At 49.7% G+C, this 16,932-nt stretch overlaps 1 protein-coding gene across 7 annotated transcripts; it reads left to right on the forward strand.

Annotated features, from left to right (window-relative positions):
* Nucleotides 1-1,470: 1,470 nt before the first annotated feature.
* Nucleotides 1,471-16,583, forward strand: BBS1 (Bardet-Biedl syndrome 1). Of its 7 annotated transcripts, none has more exons than XM_083417065.1 (17): nt 1,471-1,595; nt 2,836-2,912; nt 5,053-5,087; nt 5,447-5,719; nt 6,475-6,521; nt 6,870-6,923; nt 7,339-7,411; nt 7,746-7,877; nt 8,765-8,871; nt 9,098-9,218; nt 9,583-9,741; nt 11,059-11,128; nt 12,323-12,481; nt 13,829-13,962; nt 15,123-15,257; nt 15,842-15,928; nt 16,162-16,583. In XM_083417065.1, the coding sequence occupies exons 1-17, from the start codon at nt 1,546-1,548 to the stop codon at nt 16,246-16,248; spliced, it is 1,800 nt and encodes a 599-aa protein (XP_083273191.1). In that variant the 5' UTR covers nt 1,471-1,545; the 3' UTR covers nt 16,249-16,583. The 7 variants fall into 7 exon arrangements, with proteins under 7 accessions (XP_083273191.1, XP_083273190.1, XP_083273195.1 ...); XM_083417069.1 differs by having other exon boundaries at nt 1,511-1,595; nt 5,053-5,307; nt 5,362-5,719; XM_083417070.1 differs by having other exon boundaries at nt 1,518-1,610; nt 5,053-5,307; nt 5,362-5,719.
* Nucleotides 16,584-16,932: the final 349 nt, after the last annotated feature.

Below are 16,932 nucleotides of genomic sequence, written 5' to 3' on the forward strand. Positions count from 1 at the left end.
GGCTGTATTTAACCCGATGGGACTAAGAAATTAGATGTTAGCGAGCTGCTGCTTGCTTCCTCAGGATGCCGCATAATGCTTAAAAGGCATTCCAAGTAGCAAATGCTGATACTGGGCAAAACAGGGCAGCTTTTGTGGAAAAATTGAGGGGCGGGGAAGCTCAGATAGCTGTTGTGTGCTGTTGGTAGTGTTGGGGGAGGGATAAAAGCAGCAGTTGTTGGGTGGGTAAATTCCAATGAGATTTGGAAGCCAAGTAAAAATAGGAGCAAGGTATTCGGTTAGGAGAGCTGGGGAAAAATTCATGTCCCCAATACGCCCCTTTTGTTTCTGATAGTACATAGGTAAGGTAAAGGTAAAGGTACCCCTGCCCGTACTGGCCAGTCTTGACAGACTCTAGGGTTGTGCGCCCATCTCACTCAAAGAGGCCAAGGGCCAGCGCTGTCCGAAGACACTTCCGAGTCACGTGGCCAGCGTGACATCGCTGCTCTGGCGAGCCAGAGCCGCACGCGGAAACGCCGTTTACCTTCCCGCTAGTAAGCGGTCCCTATTTATCTACTTGCACCCAGGGGTGCTTTCGAACTGCTAGCTTGACAGGCGCTGGGACCGAACAGCGGGAGCGCACCCCGTCACGGGGATTCGAACCGCCAACCTTTCGATCGGCAAGCCCTAGGCACTGAGGCTTTAACCCACAGCGCCACCCGCGTCCCAGTACATAGGTAGATGAGTCTAAAAAGCCCGGGACACAAAAATTTCACGGCCCTATAGAAGCTATCGTGGCTCATTTACCAGAAGTATTGTATTTAGTGTTAACTCTGGAAGTGTATACTCAGTTCTGACCAAACTAAGCCTCCCAAAGCAAAATATACATCAGGAGGCTTATGGTCAGAATTGTGTATGCCCACAAACTGGAATGTGTTCATAGGGAGGGCAACCAAGATGGGGTGCAGTTGAAGGAGCCGGGTATGTTTACCCTGGAGAAGAAGAAGCAAATATCTGAAGGGCTGTGACATGGAAGATGCAGCAAGCTTGTTTTGTTCTGCTGTGGAGGGTAGGACTCAAACCAAGGGCTTCAAGTTACAACAAAGGAGATTCCGACTCACTCAACATTGGGAAGAACTTTCTGACAGGAAAAGCTGTTCAACTGTGGAATGGACTCCTCCTAAATGTGGTGGACTCTCCTTCACTGGAGGTTTTTAAGCAGAGGCTGGATGGCCACCAGCCATGGATGAGCTAGTTGAGATTCCTGCACTGCAGGGGGTTGGACTAGATGGCCCCTCGGAGCCCCTTCTGTGCGTTTGAGGCAACGTAGTACTCGTGGTGTATCTGGCCCAGCCCTTAGTTTTTGTCGCAAATCCTTTTCAAATTGCTCTGTGGACCGGCCAAGTCAGCCCGGAAGCTGCTTGGGTGTGTGCTTGCGTGTTAGTCTTAAACTCTCCGCAAGTCTATGAGCGCGCGGACTTCAGCTGGGAGGGGCGGGACTCCTTTTCTCGGCGCACCCATTGGCTCCCGCGGGGTTTCCATGGCGACGGATCCCCTGGCTTATCCATGGCGGCCGCGGCGCTGCCTTCGTCGTCCTCGGGAGCCGCTGGCGACGGGTAAAGCCCGGAGAGGTCGCGTTTTGGAGGGCAGCTGCTCCCCCCTTCCTCTTTTTCACTTGCCCCCCCGTCCCCTCCCCGCTTTCAGGATTCTTGCCTGCGCTGGCGAGGGAGGAGGGGGGAGGCGGCTGGTGCCTGCAGGTCGGACTCCTGGGTTCCCTAGAAGAAAAGTGGGTGCGCATGCGTTTGTTTTGGTTTCCATTCCACCCCCCCTGGTTGGTGACGCGTGTCTGCACTGTGACCAGTTCCTCCCCCTCTATCTCACCCCCGGGGAGGAGCCCTGTCGCAGCTGCACCACGGAGGCAGGCAGAAATCCAACAGGTGCTGCAGGTTCCCAACATCAGCCCATTTCCGTGCACAAGAGAACTTCTTTGTCTGCTCCGTTTCTGCCCCCAAGTGCATCTGTCAAACGCACAGAGCAACCTCTTCATCTAAATAAAAAAGGTGTAAACCAGGCATAGATGAACTGCTCAAAACCCCAGTATAGCAGGGTGATGAGGACATGTAGATAATATGGAAGTGAGTCTTTTGCCGCATTCGTTTTGCCTAAGGAACTGGTTTGTATTTTTCTGGCTGTGGGTAGTGACAATATTGGGGGGAAGAAGGGGGCAAAAATTGTGGGCAAATTCTTTTTTTTTGCACGGGTGGGAGCTTTGCCCCATCAGTATCTGTTTGACTCCTGGGAGAGAAATGTTTGCTGGACATAATAGATTTTTGAATGAGAATAAACCCATCTAGTTCACAAGAACATCCTCATCCTTAATATATTTAGAACTGTGTATGACACCGCCAGCTCCTTGGATGAAAGACAGGATACAAATAAACAGCACCAATCCTGGGCATGTCGACTCATAAGTCAGCCCATTGAGCTCAACGGAGCTTGTTCCCAGGTATTTGTGCACAGAATTGCAGACTCAAAGACTTTGAGGAGTTCTTTGCCCAGCTGCATGAGAGAGAATCTCAATGAGCTTTAAGAGGGGTGCAACTTGGAATTGTGTATATGAGAGAAAGACAAAGAAACAGAGTCAGGACTCCTGGGTTCTTTCAGAACACACTGATTTTTGTGGCAGAAAATCAAGACTTCTGAGTGCCTGTCACCACTCTGTGGAAGCTTCATGGTTCAGAGGGATTTAGGTGAGGTGTGAACAGAGACTCCTAGAGAATTGGCTCTCTGGGCTGAAACTGTCTGCAATATATTTCATTTTGTACATTTTTTCAACCTTTCCTTCATCCATTGCAGCATTCAAGCCAATTCCAAATGGCTGGATGCCCACTACGACCCAGTGGCCAGCCTCTACACATTTTCCTCTTGCGTCAGTAAGTCTGAGTTCGTTTTCTCTCTCCTTAATAAGAATTGTCTCTTTCCTGTTTTGATGGGTGAATATGGCGATCATAATGTACAGTGGTTGAGACGGGCATAGTTTTGACTATCTGCTGGTTCTCCCTGGATTTGCAGTAGGTAAAAGCATATTTTGTTTTCTGCACTGCAGCACGAGCAATGCCTACTTTGTGACAGCTTGCTTTGGTGGAAGTGGTTAAGGAAGGAAGGCAAGGATAGGTCCCAGCAGACTTGAGTGGTCTTTGGTGGGCCCTCTCCTGCTGGGGCGCAGGTGGCGCTGTGGGTAAAACCTCAGCGCCTAGGACTTGCCGATCGCATGGTCGGCGGTTCGAATCCCCGCGGCGGGGTGAGCTCCCGTCGTTCGGTCCCAGCTCCTGCCCACCTAGCAGTTCGAAAGCACCCTTAAGTGCAAGTAGATAAATAGGTACTGCTTTATAGCGGGAAGGTAAACGGCGTTCCGTGTGCTGCTCTGGTGCCTGTTCGCCGGAACAGCTTCATCACGCTGGCCACATGACCCGGAAGTGTCTGAGGACAGCGCTGGCTGCCGGCCTCTAGAGTGAGATGAGCGCACAAGCCTAGAGTCTGTCAAGACTGGCCCGTACGGACAGGGGTACCTTTACCTTTTACCTCCTGCTACAATGTGCCTTGGTGGGTTTACCTGACAGCAGAGCTCTGAATCAGTACCAGACAACTGGGTGCTGTCATATAGATCTCCCAGAATGCTCCATAATGTAACATTGCTCTGGACCATTGTGGGAATAAGGAGTGACTCAGTCTGAGAACCACTCTTTTTATAAGGCTGCATCCTCTGTCCTGGAATTTGTTGCCTCCAATAGCAGACACGTGGGGATCAGATGTGGCTTAGTAGTATAGGAAATGCTGTCTGCACATGTTCAGAGCTGCGTCTTTCTTTTTTTGTCCAATGGAAGGGAGGCACCCAGTTTCTACCCATAGAATGGCTGGACAGGGAGGCAATGGCTGACCAGTGCTGACCAGTGTCACCATTTGGATCTCTAAGAAGAAAAATTGAGGGAGTGGCCTGAGAAGCCCTAGTAGAAGTTAATGCAAACAAAGTTGATCATCCACATTGATCAATGGGGGTTGGACTTGATGACCCTCAGGATCCCTTCCAACTCTACGGTTCTATGGTTCTATGACTGTATGACTGAAGCTTGCCCATCTTCTGGGCAGTAGAGACTAGTGAAGCACCCCTCATTCCAACATCAAGAAGCGATGGCATTGTGGATAACCGAGGTCAGCAGTGTTGATCCTCATGCCCACCAGAAGGTGCGCCATCCCCTTATGGTAATGTTGGGCTCACCATGTCACCCTTCGTTCCACCAGAGGGTGCTACACCACTGTGTGGTTGAGGAAAGTGTAGCGCCAACCACATTGCATCCTTTCCTCACCTGCTTTTACTTCTCCTGGATGGTGGAGATTCTTCTGTGGTCACATGGCTGATTTTAAAGCTTTCAAGGGTTGGGGGAGGTGTGTTATTCTCCCACAGTGTCAATTCAAGGCATTTTGGGGTTTTTGGAGAAGTCTATTATTTCCTTGAATTTCAGGATTCTGAGTGGGTTATTTCTTCCAAACCAGTATTCGGATTATGGAGCAGATACCACAATACAGTACTTAAATTCTCTGGTATCTACTTTGTTTGCTTTGATTTAAAGGTAAAGAAACACATGGAAAGCCTCAGGACAATAGTAGGGGTTCTCCAACAAGGGAAGTCACTCACTTCTGTTGATCTCATGAAAGCATATAGTTAATTTTCCCTCTTCGAACAGCTCCAGAGAAGCTCCTTCCATTCCAGCATCCGAGTTTCTGCTAAAGCTGTGTGCCTCCCTGTTGACTTACCTGCATCTGCAGGAGACTTGCATTAACCTATATTTTCTTCACAATTCTGTTGTTTGCATCTGTCTATCTTGGGGGACAATGGAGGGGTGTGCCTCTGGGGTGAAGTCAATTCCAGGTGACTTTACTTTCAACAGGGGATGTTGCCTAGTATGCTTATAAAAATAGTAGCTTTGGGGGGGGGATGGGGCTCCTCTGCCCTCTCCCCTGTTTATGTGTGGGTCTTTTTAATGGGGCTGATACAGGTTCTGCTGTCTTTTCCAGCCCTGGCTGACCTGCATGGTGATGGAGACTGTAAGGTAAGGGAACTGTTGCTGTCACATCCATGAACCCTTCTCTTGTACTGCCCATATTCATCACACCTGCAAATCTGCTGCCTTTTGGGTGCCTCTTCCCTTCTTTCTCTACCTCTCCATCTGGCCTAATAGGCTTTTCTTGCATGAATACCATTTTTCTTGTGTAGATTTTGAGTGCACGTTCCTAGTCTCCTCTTTGTTCCTTTTGCCTGCTTGCTTTTAGGTTTATCGATTTAGGTTTCAAAGCCTCCAAAGGCTTTTAGGTTTATCGATTTAGGTTTCAAAGCCTCCAAAGGGACACACATCCTTGGGTCTCATTCAAGGAGGCTCCTAGTTGTTGTTTTGCTTTCCCCCTTTCCCAGCTGGTGGTGGGCGACCTGGGCCCTACAGGACATGAGATGAAGCTGAAGGTGTACCACGGCATGGACCTCCTGAGCGAGAATGTCCTGTTGGACTTGCCCACAAGTGTGGCTGCCTTCCTGATGGAGCGTCATGAGCTGTGTGTTCCTGCTGTGGGGGTGGCTGCCGGTCCCTACATCTACGTGTACAAGAACATGCGGCCCTACTTCCGCTATGCTCTGCCCCCCTTGGAAGTCAACTCCACAGAGAAGGATGTCTGGGAGCAGGCAAAGGAGGTGAGAAAGAGGAGGGAGGGCTTGGGGAAGCTGTCTGCTAGCCAGAACCCCTTTGGTCATGGGTCTTTAGGTACCTTCCCTCCCATCCTTCCTGCCTGAGGGCCAGTGTGGTTGGAGCAGAAGTGGTGAACTTCCAGCCCTCTCTGCCTGGCTCTCGGGTCTCTTTCAAGGCCATAGCCTCCACCCCCAGACCATACCCCTTACTAGACCTGCTTTTTCTCCCTTCCTGGGTGCTTTTGCAAGGCTGGAATACGTTCTATGATGCCTCTTGCGTGCCTGTATGGAGGGCAAAAAAGGGTTTTGTTGAAACTGCATGAAAATATAAAATTTGTATCCATGGCTCCATCCACTTTTGCTGCTGGCTCTGCCCACCACTGGGCCCTAGAAAGTTACTTGGGATGGAATGTGGCCCTTGGACTGGAAACAGTTTCCCATTCCTGGGTTAGAGTGTTGAACTAGGGCCTGGGAGACCAGGATTCAAATCGCACTCAGCAGTGAAGCTCACGGCTTGGGCCAGTCGTCGTCTCTCAGTCTGACCTACTTCACAAGGTTGTTGTGAGGATCAGATGTGAAGGGGGAGAACCACGTCTGCCACCCTGAGCTGCTTGGGTGAAAAGTGGGATATAAATGCAGTTGTTTAATTGGAGTGCAAATCCCTCTTGGTTTCTGATTCATCACCAGCAGTCCTTCCAGTTTCTTAAGTCTGCCTCTCTTGTAGGGAGCAGCCGTTGACTGTCCTCCTTCTCTCTTGGTAGGACAAGGTTGACCTTCTGTCAATGAAGGAGACACTGGAGATGATCCGGTAAGGAGCTCTGAAGCTGGGCAGGGCGAGACCAAGTCTTCTGAGCCATCTCTAAACATCAGGAGGATAAGCAAACAAGGCTTGGGGGTCAGCTAGGGGCAGGTGGGAATGGAGAGCATGCCAGGCGGAGGGGTGTGTGTTATTTCTTACATTGGCATGCAAAAAAATATGCTTTATAATCCGCTTTTTGGTCACCCCCACATTTCTGGGCTATGAAAGCTCCCATTTAATTGACTAGAGAAGCAGAGGCAAACAAGCTTGCCTAGGGCTCTGTTCACTGGGCCACACTGGCATGAGCCACAGAAGCCCAAGGCTCTCCCTCCTGACTTGCCTGATGTGTCTCAACAGGGAAAACGCAGACAAAGAAAATACGGAGCCGCCCTTGTCAGTGCAGTCCTTGAGGTGAGTTCTTTGGTGTGGGCAGGGCTGGGAATCTCCAGGCAGGGCTGGGAAAAGCTCCTGCCAGAAATCCTGGAGAACTGCTGCCAGTCAGTGTAGTCAGTACTGAGTTAGATTGGCCAGTGCTCTGACTCAGTACAAGGCAGTTTTGGATGTTCCTGTAAAGCCCACTCCAGCCCAAGTTCTCTGTTTCAGGCTGATGGGAACACAGCTTTGATTGTGAGAAATAGTCTCCTTTTTTCATCCTCTGTTGAAGGCCGTCTCTCTCCCTCTCCCTCTCCCTCTCCCTCTCCCTCTCCCTCTCCCTCTCCCTCTCCCTCCCCCTCCCCCTCCCCCTCCCCCTCTCCCTCTCCCTCCCCCCCCCTGTGTGGGCTGGGACCCTGGGCTCCTTTCATCACCTTCCCCATCTTCTCTGCAGGTTCCTGGCCCTTGACCCTCCTGAGATGGAGTCCTTTGTGAACCAGTATAAAATGCAGCCGCTCAAGCGCCAGGTGTGTACTCTGATGTTCCATATCCACTCCTGCCCTGAACATCCCAGAAGAGGAAGAGGTTTGGGATGCTGTTGGGTTGATCCCAGGCAAATACTGCCAACTCTTCCCTGAAGCCAAGAATGGCCTTGCTTAGGTGACACATCTTTTAAAATCACAACTTGGGGCAATCAAGTAGCAAAAGGGTTAGGCACAAGGTTCCCATGCCCCCAAATGTCCCAGGTTGGAAGTGCACTTGCAGAACCAGTTGCTCATGGCTGGGAAACATATCCTAGTCCCTTGGGGTTCACCTCTCTTGATGCATAAAGTGGCCCCTTTGCCCCTCCTTACCTTCCAGTCACTGATTACCTGCATGACTACCCTGAAGAAGAGCGTGGCAGACGAGGGCTCTATCAGCTGCCTGGTGCTTGGGACGGAGAACAGCGACATCATCATCTTGGATCCTGAGCCCTTCAGTATGCTGGTGCAGGTGAGGCCCTGGAGAAGAGTGCTCTGAAGCTCAATAGCATGCTTATTTCAAGAGGGGGAAGAGAGGGCCATTTTGTTCTCTGCCTTATGCCCTTTGAGGCTAAGCGGAAGCCACTCGCTCTGGTGTTCCTCACAATCACAACAACCAGTTGCAGAATTCAAGACAATGTTGGGGGAATCGAGTATTGGAGTCGGGACTGAGGAGATCTGCTTTCAGATTTGCTCCCAACCCTGAAGTTAACTGGGCGATCTTGGGCAGCCATCATATTTCAGCCTTAACCTACCACCGAGGGATGTTATGAGGATGCAAAAGGAATATTTTTACAAATTTCCTCCCTGGGAGGAAGTGTGGGATACAAATGCAATGAATGATTAAAACAATAAGCTGTTGGATTCACCATTCCCTGTAGTGGGAGCTAGACCATGAAGGCAATTGGGACACTGCGCCACCAACCTTAGTCTGGCTTTTGCCAACCTCCACTTCACTGATTCCTTACTTAGAAGTGTGGCTGCACTTGTCTGGCTCCAGTTACTGTTGCCTTGTGCCCTATCAGTTCTGGTAAGCGCCAACCTCCACTGATTGCATGGCTTCTGGTTTAAAAACGACAACAAAGAGCAGGTTTCTAGATTTTGTAGGTTTGAATGCTGTGGCCCATGTCTGTGAAATCTCAGGAGGCTGAGTTTCAGTGGCAGGGATATTGGTAATGAATGGGGGTGTCTGTTTCAACTAGAAAACCCTCAAAACTGCCCAGGGGTGACCACCCACCTGCCAATCCCATCCTGGTGATGTGACTATTTAAAATAGGTCCCTCTCGCGCCTGCCGAGGCAACATGCCAGGCAGTGGGGCAGTATCCGGCTTCAGCACTCTTTTTCTTTTTTAATGGCAGACAAAGGTACCAAGCGTGCCAGCCTTTCTGGACGTCACAGGACAGTACGATGTGGAATATCGGCTCATAGTGGCCTGCCGTAATGGGTGCATCTACATCCTCCGCAGGTGGGCAGAGGAGGAGCTGCTGGGGGTGTTTTGGGAGGGCAGAGAGGGCCTGATGGGTTGAAGAGGGAGGCTGACATGTTTCAGAGCAAGCTCTTAAGAATATGGCAAGGAAATGCCCCATATCTTGTGCATCACCCATCTTGGCACTGGAGTTGCCTGCTTTGCTGACCACAAGGAGGCCAGGCCTGGACTTGACCTGCCACTGCTGTCTTTCTCTCCCACGCAGGAACTCCAAGCGACATAAATACTGCATTGAGCTGAGTTCTCAAGCCGTGGGCTTGTCCTGGGTCCAAAAGAACATTGTGGTGGCCTGCTCCGACGAAACCCTTCAAAGCTTTACTCAGAAGGTTGTGGGGTCATGGGGTGGAGGGCAGCTTTAATTACTGGCCACAGCTTTGGCAATCTGCCTCACCTCAAACTGTCAACTGAAGGCAGCAGCTCTGAACTTGAACCTTGGCTCACTTCTGGAACTCAAGGTGCATTAGAGTTAAGTGAATGGAGCCAAGGTACATTGAAGGGCATTGTGTTGTGTGAGTGTATGCGTGTAGTCCCCAGGTGGTGCTATTGCTGTGCCCAATTCTGTTTTAAAGGAGGATCTTGTTAAAAGAAGGGTAATCCTAGTGGGGGGCCTTAATTAGCAAGGAAATCAATTGGGGGCCAGGTCGGAGAAGCTGTTCTGTCGGGTTCCTGAATGTCTTTTTCTCGTGGCAGGGGAAGAAGCTCTGGGTGGTCCCACTGCCAGCCACCCCCATCACTTTGAGTCTCATAGATGAGAAGTTCCAGAGCTTCCATGGTGTGCTGGTCGCCTTGGCCAATATGGAGGTGCACATATACCAGGACAAGAACCTTGTGAACATCATCCAAACGCAGGTGAGAGGCAGGAACAGGGGGTGCCCACATTCAGGGCTGAATGAGGGCATTCTGGTGGTTTGGCACAGGAGCTGGTCGCAGCAGTGGCGTAGCGTGGGTTGTCAGCACCCGGGGCAAGGCAAGTAATTTGCGCCCCCCCCCCGCTGCACTGTCCCTCCCCCAGATAGTCCCTCGCTCTCTCTCCGCACCGCACCGCACGCCTGGCACCCTCCCCTCCACAGTGGGCAGCAACCCGGCGGCTCGGATCGGATTCGCACAGCCAGCACTGCAGTGAGAGAGAGTGAGTGAGCCAGGTAGGGGCAGAGAGCTGCGAGTGCGAACGCCCCCCCCCCCCGGATGTTGCGCCCGGTGCGGCCGGCCCCCCCTGCACCCCCCACGCTACGCCACTGGGTCGCAGCATGGGTGGGGGAGGTGTTTGTGTGTGAGACTGTATGTTTGTTTCTCTGAGCCCAGGCTGCTCTGTCTCAGCCCTCACTCTAACGGGATGTGTGTTTGTCATCTGTGGGATTGAAACAGGAGAACTAGAGAACCAAGACTCCTTGAGTAAGTTCCTGGAAAACATGGCTCCTGTTGAATGTGGGTCTGGTAAGGCATTGGAACTTGCCTTTGACTTGGTCACACCACTGGTCCTTCTTGCCCAGGATCCCTTTTCAAACTGGGGATGTTGAGGACTCAACCTGCATGCAAAGCAGAAACTCCCTTGGTCCAGGGAGGCACCCTTCCGGCTGCAGATGGCCTCCCCTACAGTTCCCTTCTTCAGTAACAGTTCACAGGCTGTATCCTTACTCAGCCTACCTGTTCTGGACCTGCTGTGGGCCATTCCTGGCCCTTCTCAGCTCCTGAACTGAGCACACAGGGAGAGGGAGACTGTTCTTGGCAGAAGGAGGACCCACAGGAGGTGAAGGAGAGCTGGCAGGGAGGCAACCTGGGAGGAGATGAGGTGCCCTGGGCTGGGAGGGTGGAGATGCAGTGAGAGAGCCATGAGAAGACAAAGAGCTCCCATAGGGATGTGGGAACCTGACAAAGGCCAAGTCATACCATTGGTCCATCTAGCTCAGTATTGGCTACCACTGATTGGTCACTGCTCTCCAGGGTTTCAGGCAGAGGGCATTCCCAGCCTTCCTCCTAGCTGGAGAGGCCATTGGGGATTGAATCTCAGACCTTCAGCATGAAAAGCAGGTGCTGCACTACTGGCAAAGACCAAATCAAAGAAAGGAAAGCTATACGGCCACACCAAAGACAAGCCCACCTGTCTTCCTTCTCCCTGCAAAAAGCAGCAACCCACCTTCATCTCTTTTTCTCTGTTTCTGCTGCCAGGACGTTGTCAGCAGCATCTGCTTCGGCCGCTATGGGAGGGAAGATAACACGCTTGTCATGACCACCAAAGGTAAGAGCAGATGTTGTGCCTTGTGAAGTCAGAGCGCTGAGCCCGACCTTCTGCCCTTCCCCAGGGGGCAGCCAGCAGGTAGCATTCAGGGGTAAGCTGCACCTGAGCATAGAGGCTTTGAAATCTACAGAGCTACAGTCTGGTTGCAGCATGCAGTTGTCCCTCCTGATATGGAGCCCAAGCTGTGAAGAACGAGTTGCAGCTGAGAATTTTGCTGAAGATGCTCATCTCTCAGGCTTTCTTGGGAGAAAGTCATGTTGGTCTAAACTTGCTGGAGTGGGTTGTATCGAACAGGGGTGGAGAGCCTATCAAGTGAAGGCACTTCCCTGTCCTACTTGACTCCTCGCCCATCTGTCGTTTCTCCCCCTTCTCTCTCTTTTTTTATTATTTATAGTTTTCAGATTTATATGGTTCACTGATTATACAATCATTTTGACATTTCAAAACTTGACTTCCTTCCCCCACTTTCTGCAGTTCCTTAACTTTATTTTTAATATCTTCTACATATCCAAATTAGCTTAATTTGTTCATTTATTCATCTTCTTTAAATATATACTCTTATGAAACTGCAGGTTATTACAAGAATCCTGCCAATGTTTTTATCTGCTTACAACTTATCTGTAAATATTCAATAAACCATTTCCATTATTTTATAAAAAGTTTGTTGTCTTGATTTCTTATCCTTCCTGTAAGTTTAGCTATTTCTGCATATTCCATAAGTTTTTGTATCCATTCTTCATTTGCTGGGACTTCTTCTTCTTCTTCTTTCCATTTTTGGGCGAGTAGCATTCTTGCGGGTGGCGCTGTGGGTAAAAGCCTCAGCACCTAGGGCTTGCCGATCGAAAGGTCGGCGGTTCAAATCCCCGTGGCGGGGTGCGCTCCTGTTGCTCAGTCCCAGCGCCTGCCAACCTAGCAGTTCGAAAGCACCCCCGGGGGCAAGTAGATAAATAGGGACCGCTTACTAGCGGGAAGGTAAACGGCGTTCCGTGTGCGGCTCTGGCTCGCCAGAGCAGCGATGTCACGCTGGCCACGTGACCCGGAAGTGTCTCCGGACAGCGCTGGCCCCCGGCCTCTTGAGTGAGATGGGCGCACAACCCTAGAGTCTGTCAAGACTGGCCCGTACGGGCAAGGGTACCTTTACCTTAGCATTCTTGCCGCTGTAGTCGCATACATGAGTTTCTGCTCTTCTCCTAGGCGGGGGCCTGATCATCAAGATCCTAAAACGCACTGCCACGTTTGACAAGCGGGATGCGGTTGTCGGAGCCCCCGTCGCCCAGAGCATCAAGCTCAACGTGCCCAAGAAGACAAAGCTGTATGTGGACCAGACGCTACGGGAGCGGGAGAGTGGCGTGGGTGAGTCGCATGAGCAGGGCGTCTCGGAGCATGGCAGCCTCTCTTACAGGCACACAGCATCCCAGCCAGATGCAAACTCCGAGCTCCTTCCTCTATGGTCTCTGGATCAGGAAACATTTCCTCTTTACACATGGAGAGGCTTAAGGAATCTCTCTTTGAATAAACCTTAAAAATGGCTAGTTCGTTTTTTTTTTTTTTACCTTTTTTATATAATAATTTATTGATTTTCCAAAAATAATTAAAAAATACAGAAAAAAATCATAACCAAATTAAACCATGAATTTTGATCGACTTCCCTCCACTCCCCCTTTTGGTTCCATTACAATGTACTTGTTTATGCACATCCATAAAATCTTATATACTTAACAATCCAATGTTAAAACCTTCTTCAACTTATTACAGATGACTTTTAAAAGTTATGCTAATGTAAAAATCTGTACACAAAGCTTTAAAGATATGCTTTAAACAATTGCCCTTTTTTGTAATGATTTGTCCTGCATAGTTTAATAATTTATTTTGCCAAACTTCATCTTGGTTGAGGCTTCTTCCTTCCATAGGGGCTGGCTGGTCTTGGCCTGGAGTTCAATCTTGCGTATGGGAACAAAGTATTTCATTCAAACAATTCATCAAGTCCTGTACATCTCAATACCATAACTGTGTTTAATCATATTTTTCCACACTTGCAGCATAAGAACCCCCGAGAATTCTGCTAAACACAAAAGTCCCTGTTCATATTTTGTGGCTATGAATACAAACCGGTGGGACGCGGGTGGCGCTGTGGGTTAAACCACAGAGTCTAGGACTTGCCGATCAGAAGTTCGAATCCCCGCGACGGGGTGAGCTCCCGTTGCTCGGTTCCTGCTCCTGCCAACCTAGCAGTTCGAAAGCACATCAAAGTGCAAGTATATAAATAGGTACCGCTCCGGCGGGAAGGTAAACACCGTTTCCGTGTGCTGCTCTGGTTTGACAGAAGCGGCTTAGTCATGCTGGCCACATGACCCGGAAGCTGTCTGTGGACAAACGCCGGCTCCTTCGGCCTATAGAGCGAGATGAGCGCCACAACCCCAGTGTTGGTCACGACTGGACCTAATGGTCAGGGGTCCCTTTACCTTTACCTTATACAAACTGGTGCAGGAAGACCTTTATGTGGAGCGTGGTTTATGGGTGATCTCAGCCAGGAAAGAGATGCTCAGAATTGATTCTGGGACCTAAGTGCTCTATCACAACAGACCCCCTAATTTCTGCAGGCAGAGGGTGTTTTGATGACGGCACAAGGGAAGGTCTCATTTCTCTCCTCCCTCCTCCCTGTTTCACTTTGCTTCCTTCCCATCCCCCGCCCTTGCCCAGCCATGCACCGGGTGTTTCAGACGGACCTGAGCCGCATCCGACTCATGGCGGCCCGAGCCTACGCCCAAGCGCTTCAGTGCAACATGACGCCTGTGTCTGAGTCGGCGCAGGAGCAGCTGAAGATGAACGCTGTGGTGAGGAGGAAGGGGGTAGGGGGAAATGAATACAGGATTGATCTGAATCGAGGCGGGCTTCCTTAAAAATGGTGCCAATCCCTGGAAAAGAGAAGACAGCTGGAGGGGTGACCCCAGGATGGAGTGAGGGGAGGAAAGGAAATTGTGCGTTAAATCAGAGGATGGTGCAAGAAAAAAGGTGGGCTGCTTTTTTAAAAAAGGAGTAAATTGGTCCCAGCCAAGGAAGAGTGGATAACCAAGATGATGGACTGTGCCGAAATAGTGAAGATGACAGTGAAGATCAGACACCATGATGAGGAAAAATTCAGTAAAGAATGGGGGGCAGGGATTATAGAGCATCTTAAAGACCACTGTAAATATTTAAAAACGCCAGCAGGATTGTTATAACACTTATAATGAAACAAAATTAAAGTTCTAACAAAGAGATAAAATGGATTGGGGAAATGTGATTAGATGCAATAGAAAGAATAATTAAAAATGGGAAACTAGGGGAGGTTGGGGGAAGTCCAGGGATTCAAGTAATCTCAAATGTGTAAAAATTGAAAATGATTTAAATGTATAAGAATTTTGTTAAAAATGAAAATAAAATAGTTAAAAATAAATAAATAAATGGAGTAAATTAGGAATTCTTGAGATGGGCTTTGCTTGAGCTGTTGTATCCAACTAAGCCATGCTCACAGTAGACTCACTGAACTCAATAAACTGGAGTAGCTCAAGTTCATTGGCGTCAGTGGGCTAATCTGATTTTGGGTCCCTCTGGATTACCTGTTTGTTGAGAATTCATCCTTATTTTCTTGCACAGACCTTAGGAGGAGGTTTGATTATATCTGGTCATTAATGAGCATTCATTCTGATTTACTTGCAGGAATGTTTATACCTCTTCCCATTAATCATTTGTTCATCCCATATTTTGTATTTCCTTATCACTTTCCAAACCGTAAAATGTCCAGTTCTTTTTGTTGTGCTAGGGCTGTGCAAACCTAAAGTTCCCATGTGCTGAAAAATAGTGAAAGTCCGGAGGCACCTTTGGGTTGGATATTACCCAGAGTCCCATCTTAATGAAATGTTGAGACATTGCTGAGACACTTCCCTCCCGCCCATCCTCATTCCCCTTTGTCTCACACGCTCATTCCCATAATGCACTTCTCTCCCTTCTGCAGGTCCAGGGCATGGGCCCTACCTTCAAGTTGACCCTTAACCTCCAGAACATGTCAGATACCCGTGCAGTCGCCAACCTTCTCATCAGCTTCCTGTATGATGAAAAACTCTACTCCATAGAGCATCCTTTCTTTAAGGTAATTCCATCCTTCTCCTAAATTGGATCTCCCCTCCTGACTCCCTCTCCTAAATGTTTTGCACAGGCCCCCTGTATAACCAGTCCAGCGGCCTTCTCAGAGTAGAGTTGTCATGCGTCTGGAATTTTCGGGACATAGCTGGGATTGGGTGGTCGGAAGCAGTGTCCGGGCGGGAAACACTAAGATGTCCTTGAAAATCCAGACATATGGCAACCCATGTCGGAAGTGTAGGTTATCCCTGTTTAGGGAAGCTTTTAATATTTGATGAATCATTGTATTTTAATATTCTGCTGGAAGCCACCCAGAGCGGCTGTTGAAAGCCAGCCAGATGAGTGGGGTAGAAATAATAAAATTATTATTATTATTATTATTATTATGGATTTCCTTACAAATAGCTCAAAAACTTTTTTTATTGAGATTTTGCAAAAATAGCTCAACAACCTTGGCCAAAAACCCTAACTCAGGCTCAGCTGGAGTTACAGATTTGCCCCTTGCTACACGCCTCCCTCCTTGGGCTCTTAGCCCTCTTCCCCAACACGCTGCTTGCCATAAGAATTTCCTGCATTTTTCTTGCCTCCCTGCAGACTCCCATGTTGGTTCCAGGATTGAATTACCCTCTGGCCACCTTTGTGGAGTGTCTGAGCGAACAAGGGACCTCGGATATTATTAAGGTTAGTGTTCCTGCTTTGATTCCCCACCCCACTCCTGACAGGCCTGCCCCTTGACTTCCCATGCCACTGATTCCCCAGTTGTTTCAGTCTTGGGGGGCTTGCCTGTCAAAAGAAAAAGCCTGCCTTCCCTGTGCCTTGTTCCCAGTTTGTATGCTGACTTGCAATCCAAGATGGCCGCTGTGTTGGCATGCCGACCACAGGCCCTCCCTCCTCTCATCTCCTTCGTGTTGCAGGTGTTTGTGTTGCACGAGGGGGAGCCTGAACCACTGCTGACGGCGCACATCAACATGCCTGTCAGCGAAGGCCTGGCGGCCGTGTGAGCTCAAGGTCGAGTGTGAGCTCAGGGTCGAGCGGAGGAGAGGAAAAGGACCAACCCACTTGTAGTCTTCTCTCTGGGCCGTGTGCCTCAGCAGTAGCATAGCCTTTACCTCCATCAGTTCTGGGAAGGGCCACCTGGAGAGGAGCGCCACCCTAGGATAGCCAGCGTCATTTGCGATGGAGGTATGCAGAGTTCCTCCTCACACTGAGGAAGAGCCCACATCCAGGGGCTGCCACAGGATTAGCCACAGCTCATCTGCTGGGCCCAGAAATGGAGAGGTGGAACAGCAAATGAAGTCCAGTGGTTCAAGAGCCCAATAAATTTTATTTATTCTTATGCTTGTCTTTGGGGCATGTATCTGGGTGAAGGTGTTTGGAGAAGGATGTACAGTCATACCTCGGAATGAATACGCTTCAGGTTGAACATTTTCAGGTCGTGCTCCGCGGCGACCCGGAAGTAACGGAGCGCGTTACTTCCGGGTTTCGTCACTCGCGCAGGCGCTCAAAATACCACGCGCATGCATGGAAGTGGCGAAACGCGACAGGCGCACGCACAGTCACATATTACATTCGCTTCAGGATGCGAACGGGGATCCGGAACAGATCCCGTTCGAATCCAGAGGTACCACTGTACAGAAAAGATCAGGGGGCTTGAGCACCTCTGCTATGATTGGAAGTTAAAATTT

Source organism: Podarcis tiliguerta (genome assembly GCF_965153285.1).
Source record: "Podarcis tiliguerta genome assembly, chromosome: 16".
Classification (NCBI taxonomy): Eukaryota; Metazoa; Chordata; class Lepidosauria; order Squamata; family Lacertidae; genus Podarcis; species Podarcis tiliguerta.

Bases quoted from the DNA above. Each gene is read 5' to 3' on its own strand.
- BBS1 (XM_083417065.1), top strand. From the start codon at position 1,546: ATGGCGGCCGCGGCGCTGCCTTCGTCGTCCTCGGGAGCCGCTGGCGAC. The intron at 2,913-5,052 runs GTAAGTCTGAGT...TGTCTTTTCCAG, and splicing joins CACATTTTCCTCTTGCGTCA to CCCTGGCTGACCTGCATGGT. The intron at 11,129-12,322 runs GTAAGAGCAGAT...CTCTTCTCCTAG, and splicing joins GCTTGTCATGACCACCAAAG to GCGGGGGCCTGATCATCAAG.